The sequence below is a fragment of the Gallinula chloropus genome, assembly GCF_964237585.1.
Source record: "Gallinula chloropus genome assembly, chromosome: 9".
NCBI lineage: Eukaryota > Metazoa > Chordata > Aves > Gruiformes > Rallidae > Gallinula > Gallinula chloropus.
The window spans coordinates 11,230,905-11,239,943 of record NC_140094.1 but is presented as its reverse complement, the minus strand read 5'-3'; the positions used below and the strand labels follow the sequence as shown (position 1 = coordinate 11,239,943).

The 9,039-nt window shown below is 43.2% G+C and overlaps 1 protein-coding gene across 1 annotated transcript; it reads right to left on the bottom strand.

The window, feature by feature from the left end:
- Positions 1 to 1,785: 1,785 nt before the first annotated feature.
- BCL2A1 (BCL2 related protein A1) lies at positions 1,786 to 3,794 on the bottom strand (the record flags this gene model as incomplete). Its single annotated transcript, XM_084268002.1, has 2 exons — positions 1,786 to 1,890; positions 3,375 to 3,794. 2 exons carry the CDS (start codon positions 3,792 to 3,794, stop codon positions 1,786 to 1,788), a joined length of 525 nt encoding a protein of 174 aa, XP_084124128.1.
- Positions 3,795 to 9,039: the final 5,245 nt, after the last annotated feature.

Genomic DNA, 9,039 nt, shown 5'->3' with positions numbered 1-9,039 from the left:
TTGTTTTCACTGGGGAAGGAGAGAGGAGGAGGAAGACAGACAGACAGAAGGAGAGGGAGCAATACAGGTTTTAGCAAATACTAACATCTGTTTGTGTTCTGTAGTTAAAGCCCCCAGGTTAGACTATAGAATCTACAGTCTATAGACTATAGAATCACAGAACAGCCCAGGTTGGAAGGGATGTGGAAAGATCCCTGTCCAACATTTCCTGGGAAAGGAAGTCTAGATGAGATTATCTGCCACCCTGCATCTCAAAAACCTCCAGGAATGGGGACTTTACCACATCCCTGGAGAGGCTGATCAGCAGATGATTACTCTTACTGTAAAAAAATCTCTTGCATTCAGATGAAGGATGGAGAATGAGAAAGATGAAGGATGGAGAACCTTTTACCAGAAGGATGCTGCTTCCTTCTGCTGGCATCATAAAGCCTTCATTATCTAGAAGATTTGTCTCGCAAAATAAAGCTTTATGTGCCACAGGCAATTGCTGCCTGAGTTTGGTTCACGTCCCAGCACGTCTACAAAGGGAGAGTGTTTAGACCCAGCCTGAGTTCCCTAATGTAGGAGAGTTATTACAGCTAAACAAAACCCTTCTGGAATGAATTATTGAAGAACTACTGTTTAACCTTTGAAAGTAAATGTAATTTGAGTCAAAACAATCGTTTCCCCAGACTATAAAAGCCTGGATATCTGCTAGGTCCTACTCATGAATTTGCTGAGTTTTGCAAAATATCCCAAAACACTAATTACTCTCATCAGAGATGATCCAGTTCGTTTATTTTGCACAAGCTGTCTGTTTCTTAGACAAGCTACCAGATAATACTTAAGAAGTACAATGGAAAATTAAAGTCTTGACATCCATGGACTTCAGGTCAAACCCATAAACTATTTGGATTCTCCAGTAGCACTGTGATAGCTTTTCTGTTATCTTACTTGGGTAGACCTTTTCCCATACGCCAACTCTTCTGAAAGGAATGAGACCATAAGATTTTAAAATACATACTTTAATGTACTTTCCAAAAATATTAGTGTATTTACACAGATTTACAATTTAAAAAAAAAAACATTTTGTATTTGCTTATTTTAAAGCATCTAGTTTAAAAAAAAAAAAAGTTCAGCCAGACAACTACATTACAGGAATTTGAAAGAACATTCGCTGTAGCTATTAGCAATTAAAAAAATACAACAAAGAAACACGTACCATTGCATTAACAGTAAGTGACTGCAGATTTTTAAGTTGCTAGCTTCCACAAATTGTTCTTCCCATAAAAACGGCTTAGTCTGTGTCTGTAACCTGTACCCACTTTTACACTGGAGTTTACATTTCTTTTTTCTTTTCAGACCCCTCCCTTTTGCTTATACAAAGGTTGCAATAAAATGCATTACAGTAGTATTTCATTTACAAAACAAATGACATTAAAACTTCTTTCTTAACCCATTGGATTGTATTTCAGTAAAACAACATCCTTTCATGGAGGTGCAACAGAGATTCCAAGAGCTGTCTGGATGTGAAGAATCATCTCTCTCTTGAAGCAGTCCTGCCTGGAAAGGGTGACTTAAATTGCTGTGTGATGCTGTGTTGATTCCTCTTCGGAGGGATCTCATCTTCAGGTTTCACAATTAGGACAGCATGTTAAACATTGTATTTAGTCCAAATAAATACAAATAAATTAAACACAAATTATGGCAGTAAGTTGTTTTGTTGTTGATATTGCTTGGAGGAAAGCTTAGCAATGAAGCTTGTGGCAATATCTAAATTCTAGATGAATGGCAGGTCTGTTTCTTTCAGTAGTACTCTCTGAACAAGGAGAAAACAGCAATGAACATGTCTGTAATTTTGGAGAAAGATAGTAGTGATCTTCTTTCAAACTTCATTAGGAAGCCATTTTCCTATGAAAAAGAATGTGCAGAGTTAGGGGACAACTTAAAAGTAACATGTAGGAAAAATGCACCACTTTATGCTGTTTCAGGTTAGCATAGTGCTTCACCACTGTGCACAGAAGGACAGGCTTTCAGAGCTCTACCTCCAAAAGAGGAATAGAGCTTTGAAAACAGTAGACAAATATAGCTGCATCTTGCTGAATGTTTTATCTCCAAGTCAGGATCGTGCCCTCCTTGTGTAAATAGAAAATGAACATGAACTGTGTCATTGGAATGCACATCTTCAAGGAAGATACAAGTACTATGTTTCGGATGTAGTAATATAAATATCTGCCTCTAAGCTTCCTTACTCTACTACAACGAGCCACGTATTATGACGGAATGTTGTCAGGGGTTGATACTTCTCTTAAATAAAACTGGCTCTATTTGAATGAGAGAGAGGAGCCTTTGCATTAAATCTGATGCATCAAGGGTCCATGACTCACTATTACATTTTTTTTTTTACTGTTACCAGACAGAGAAGCAGCAAAACAAATAAAAAGAAAAAGGGAAAAGCAAGACACTAGAAAACAAGTGAGGGAAAATAGTAGTAGAAAATATGAAATACAAGAGAAGTGGGATGAGAGAGGGGTGGAAAGAGAAAGCAGTATTTCCACAGAGGTAAAGGAAAAAAGTACCAGGGAAATAACTGACTCTGATATAATTGATTCTCAACTTTCCCTAACTGTAAAAGGAAATAGTATTGCTGTGATGAAACTCGCCAAAACAAAGTGGACCTCCTCTCCACTGGCAGAAGGGAATTCCAGCAGCTTGGCAAAATAATCCACATATTGACAAATGCTTTTCTCAGCACTGACCATTGATAGATGGAGGTTCTGGGACTCTCACAGTCCAAACAGAAAAGATTTAACCCCGATTGCACTTACTTGTAAATTTGTTTAAGTAAAACAGATTTGGGGGATTAAATGATAGCTTTGTTGAAATCCACAGCAAGAGTACTGACTTCAGCTGTGAGGATTACACCTGTGCATTCTTCTCTTACCTTAAACTTCAGTATTTTTAGGCCAGCTCCTCTATGGAAACAAAATTGCTGCACTAACCTTAGGATGCTACCTAATTTTAGATTTAATAATGGGAAATTTCATGGCATGCATACTTTAACCTGCTTTGAGCAGGAGGCTGGACCAGATGATTTCCTGAGGTCCCTCTCAACCTGAATTATTGTATGAACCTATGATTGAAAACTAAAGGGTTTCAACTGTAGCAGCTACAGAAAGTGCCTTTTAAAAAAGAAAGTTCTCTTTTACCGTTGTTCTATTTAAAGTAAAAGTAAAGCTTTCACTGTAAGTCTCAAGGAACCGTTCCAGACATGAAGTATTAAACCACCAAGTAAAACTCTGAATAAAAAATTTTCAACAATGTCTGTAACAAGAGTTTCCTTTAATTAAACAAAGTCTCCTTATCTAGGCTCTGGTGGGAAATGAGATGCTTACCCAGCCACCATTCGCATCTATCCATTCGGCTTTGTTGTTTATTATGTACTCTGTGATGAAGTAAGAAATCTGCTCCTTCTCTTCTCCAGTCAGCTGAACTCCATGTTCTTGAAGCTTCTTAGTGAGAAGACCTCCAAATGTAAATATGGTCATGATTCGCCCCCAGTTAGTATTTCCATCAGCAAATTTTTCTTCCATGACACCATTGAAAATTCTCTTGGCAACGGCAACAGAGGTAATATCAATCCTGTCCAGGAACGGTCTGAGAGCCTCCTCGGTTTGATCTTGCAGCGAAGATGCGATGTTTCGCAAGACATGAGCAACCCTGGTTTGGGCTGGCCCAAGATGTGACTCCTGAAGCACATACTGCAGATAATCTTGAGCTAAGTAATAAACGTAATAGAATTCAGCAGTTTCCATTTAGAATGAATCACGGGGAGCTGTGCACCGCTCTTAATCAGGGTCAGTAATGAGCCACCACGGAACATGCACACAGCTTTGTATCGCCTGGTTTTGATGGAATTTTTTTTTTTGGGGGGGGGTTTACCACAGAAGTTCCTGTAAAGCCTAGTGACTTAATGGCTGTGTGGGTTGTGGAATATGTCACAGCGGAAATGAAAGAGAAACGCGGCCGCTCACGACTTCTCGAGTGATTTATTATTCCTCTAAATAGTATGATACCACAACTAAAATCTACCAGTTTTTACCACATTCTTCAGCACTATAATTTGGCATTTCCTAGGGACTTTTGCTATGTATCACTAGAGCAGGTTTGGCATTTGGCTTACAAAATTCTGAGAAGGATGTATGCTAGCAAAGGTTAGGCATTTGGCTTGAAAAAACATGCCTAAGCGTGTATGCTGTAGGAGCATGCAGTCCTACCCACCACCCCCCTCTTCCATCACCCCAGTCTCTTCACTGCCAGGAGTTACGGCTGCAGTCTCTGCCACAGGTTAATGGGTTATTTCTGGTTCACAACTTTTTGAAGAAACTGGGAGACATTTCCAACAGGATGGAAGAATGGATGAACTGTTGTCAGCACTTGTGAAGCTTTACATAACTCCAAAAAGTGGGAATGAAACAGGGGTACAAGTATGGATGGAGAAGGGGAAAGCCAGTATTATAGCATTACCCCCAGTTCCAGACTTTCCCACACCCTCTGTGAGTGCTCTTCAAGGTCCCTCTTTGAAGATTTGAATGGGTGGCTTCAAAGATTTCTTTCCCCCATGGGGAGTTCTGCTGTAAAAGACATTATTAGTATAAAAGACAATGCTAATGCAGTCAGCATGTCAGAACATGGGACGGAAAATACGGGGCGAAGCTAGTGATGTGTGATACCATCTGAATCTTTCAGGACAGCTAACAAAGAAGTATCATCATAACTAGAGCAACTGCTCTGAGATTGAATTTTTTGGTCAAGCAGTTATTTTTTGGGAAGAAGGGGCAGAGGTGTCCAGCTCACTGTTTCCTTAGAAACCTCTTCTGAGGCAACCTGATCTTGCTGAAGGGCCAGGATGTGTCTGCAAAGAACCTCACCTCACTGCAAAGCCTATAGAGCAGCAAGCAATTTGATCTTTGCTGAACCCCCTCTTTCTCCATCCCCTTTACTTCATCCTTTTACTTCTTACCTACGTGTTGTTCATGCCTCTTCCTTCTCTGAAAGGCATTCCCAGCCCCGCACACCAACTGCTCTTCTTTGCTCCAGAGAAGCAGTGAGCCTGTTTCCAGTTCCGGGCGCTCCCTGGTGCTCAGACCTATGGAAGATAAGCAAACCTGCTTGGTGGCCAGCACAGGGCTTGAGTCTCAGATGTCAGGATAGCACTGGCACCTATTTTTACTGGAGCAAAGCACGCGATATACTTCTGCTGTCAGTACACTCCTGACACTAGCTAGGCCTCCCAAATCTGTACGGTCCTGTTCTGATGTCACAGTTTTGCAGAAACCCATTAACTAGACAGGGTAGTTTCCAGTTCCTTCTCAGGTTTTTTTCTTCTGCATGTGGTGAGTCTGGCTCAGAATGACACAGTAATCTGTGTTGCACAGTGGGGTTTGAAACCTGAAGCTATCACCTCAAGCTAGCACTGACATCAGTCACTTCAGTGATTCAGGAAAATATTTCCCTGGCTTTCACTTGGAAGCAAAGAAAGAGGTGGTTCTGTGCTGTGGTCACCTTGGGAGAGAATGGGTGGAAGTGTGAGCTGGAAGACCTCTCGTTAGATGTTACCCCCACCGGGAAGGGTGGGATGCTAGGACTGGGAATGGGCTGGGGTTGGGAAGCCTCTCTCCCCTCCTCCATCCACACACACACACTTACCCAAGCTCATTTTCAAAGTTCAGAGGTGCCCTCTATCCAATACCTGCAGCTGCTGCTCTGGCAGAGCTGTTTGTCTGGCTTTGCCTTTGTTATGTTCAGCAATTTCAGCAAACTGCCAACACTTTATGTGGAATGCAAATGAAAAAAAAAAAAAGATGTGACAGTCCTTAACTCTTCCAACTCAGCTACATCTGGGCAGGACTGTCTGGGGCAGAAGGAAGGCATTGCTGTACCCAGACAGCTTCCTTCCTGCTGCACACTTGCTGCACGCAGGGCTGAGAAGTACTCGAGGAAAAATCACAAGAGTCTTTCTTCTGTATAGCCCAGCCTGATGTTCTAGATCACTCCTGAGTTTCTTAATAATTACTCAGTGAAAAGGTTTTTGTATTTCTGAATATAAGTAACAGTTGAATATGAGAACAGTGGACAATACCTAAGGAGACAAGTTTTGTTTTCTTCACGGTTGACAGCAGCAGAGCACAGGCAGCAGCAGATATTTCTTCATTAGTTCAGGATTCTGAGGAGGGCGATGAAATAAGGCTATGAATATGTCACTGTTATTGAAAGAAATCAATGTTAATACCTTGGCAAGGTTGGTGCCAATGCTGCCACTTAGAGTCTTGGTTTCTTGAAGCGCTGTGAGGAGATGCTCAGCACTCAGCTCTGGGGAGGAGGTGGGCAGCTCTGAGCAGGCATCTCCAACAGCAAACTGTGACACCCGTGACCAGAGCTCTGACTGTAGCTGTTGAAGCTGCCCCATGTTTACTGGCTTCAGTGCTGGACACATGTGCTTTTCAGCAGTGTGTAGCAGAGGATGCAGTTCTGAGTGTTGGATTGTAGCAGCAGTGACTGTATCATATCTCTATACACACAGGTAAAGACCCAAGCCAAAGCACACAGCCTGATCTTCCCAAGCTCTAATGATCATCCCTGAGTGCTGTAAGAAATCATTGTTGGGCTCTCTCACTCTAAAGCTCTGCTGCTCATTTTCTACATTTGGCAGGCAGCACCTTCTTTCTCCCACTAGACTTCATTCACATTTTGTAGCTATAAGTGAGTACCTTTCCTTAATGGATCTCTGCTTTCCCCCCTACCTGCTGTGTCGTCCGTCGTGTCCCCCCCCCCCAGTGCTGCAAAAAGTGTTTTCATACAGCATACTGCTTCTTTCTCCTTCTCCTCTTTACTTTGGCTTTTGTGAGTGGCAAGTGTTAATTAAAGGGTTGAAACAAGTCAGCTTGACATAGAAGCTAAAATATGAACCCTCCCCTTGCTACCTGGGAACAGCAAGGGGCTTTGGATACTTTAATTTAAATCTGTGCTCTGTGCATTTGACTCCATGTTCTACCCCAACCTGAAAGGCTTATTTTCCAGAACAGATGGGGACTGAGTTGACAGATCCTCATAAAATTGACTTGTGAGAGACGATGTTATCTCACCGTGTTCGAGGCAAAACTAAGCCAAAATGACAAAAGCTTTGTTGAGCTGTTCGTGCTGCATCTGCCTTGGCAGGGCTGTTCCAGCCCCAGGTGAATGTGGGAACTGTGCTCTTTGTCTGGAGGAACAGTCTGAAGCCTTGAGAAAATTATTGTGGATCTTTTTTCCCAGGTTTTCTTCCCGTTTTGATGTCCAAACCAGGGTGATCTTTGTGTGGCATTAAATTTCTCTGCAAATGAATAGCCCGGTTCTCTTGCAGCTTCCCACCTGCCCCGCAGAGCCCTGATACGAGTCTTCAGGAGGCTTTAGTGACTTTTATTCACCCTCTGTTTCTCCTGCAAACTGGAATATGCAAGCTGGCTTTTCTGCGAGCTGAGATGGGGAGCTGGTGTGGGATTCCGAGGCTCGGTTTGCCCAGTGGAGTGCTGCCACCTAGTCGCAGCCGGCCTGGCTGCAGGCAGAGGAGGGAGCCCTTAGGAGTCCCGCTTTTCTCCCTGGATTTCCCATACAGGTCCACTCGGTCCCGGTAACGATCTAAGTTAATAAATGATAATTATGTTTCCAGAAGAATTCGGACAGCCGGGAAGCGCCTCAGTCTCCTGTTGAAAGCTTGGAAAGAGCATCTCCATAGGAAGTTTTGAGAGCTGTTCATTCTTAAAAAAACATCAACCCATCTCCTGATGTTTCTAGGATGGAGACAGAACAGGAGATATTTGTACAGGGATCCTGGATCTCAAATTCTGTGGCAGATGAAGGAGCCAGCTTGCAATCTGTGTATCTCAGGAGATGCAGGTGTAGCATGGAAGACAAGCTCCAGGAAGGACAGGAGGGTGTAGATGTTTTTTGCTTCTTCTGGGACAACTGAGGGCTTCTGGGCCAGCTGGAAAGCCAAAGCAGCCCCCAACATAAACTAAAGCAAGTAGCTACTCCAGTGTACTGTTGTGCTGTGGTGCAGTTTGGAATGACTGAAGGCTGAGCAGCAATATGACACGAGCTCTCTCCTGTTCCCAAAATGGCACACAGCAAAGAGTGGGAGGATGTATCACATGAAGATGAACACTGTGGCTCTCCATTGCCCAAAGATGAGAAGAATTCTCTAAGAGGCCGCTCTTCTTTCCTTATGACTCCTCTGTAGCACTCCTACAATGCACAGGGCTGTAGGAAGGGCTAGGTTTGGTTGTGTTACTCAGGGTTCAGCTGCTGCCTCGTCACTTCCTCTGGTAATTTATCCCAACTCAGAACTTGGCTTCTTCTGGGTCCCAGGCTCTCCTGGCATGAGTCAAGTGGGCAGCCAAACACACTGCTCCGCTATGCATGTGCCATGTGTCATCATACACATGTGTGTAGCCACATGTTTTGTTCTGCATTCTCATAAGCCTTCCCAGATGTTTATCTAGGATTAGGAGAACCTTGTCATCAACAAGCCACGGGGAAGGACGGCTCCCTAAGCTTCCCAGAAAATGGAGTATGAACAAGTCACATCTTGCACATCCCAGCAGGAAGACTGTGTGTTGAAGCCAGCTACATGGCTGGAAGTATTCACTCCCAGGAGGAAAGAAAAAAGAAAGAAAGGAAAAAAGGAAGACTTTGTGTGAGCATTCATGAAGTAAGTCAAGAGCTCCCACCTCAACACAGTAACCAAAACTTTGTGTGTCCTTCACTCCCAAAAACCCAAGACTGATGTTGACTGTTGATTCATGCTGCTGTGGCAGGTGCAACATGGACATCTGCAAAATCCAGCAGCTTAGGTTCAGATCTGTGTTTCCGGACATAATGTCATTGTGAGAGAGAGCCTGCACCAGTGCTTTACAGCTGCTCTAAATGTTGGTGGCATTCAGAACGTGATGAGGCAGCACTTCAGGAACATATCTGAGCCTTCCTTAGCATACAGAGAGCCCCACTGGCTGAGAGTTTCCA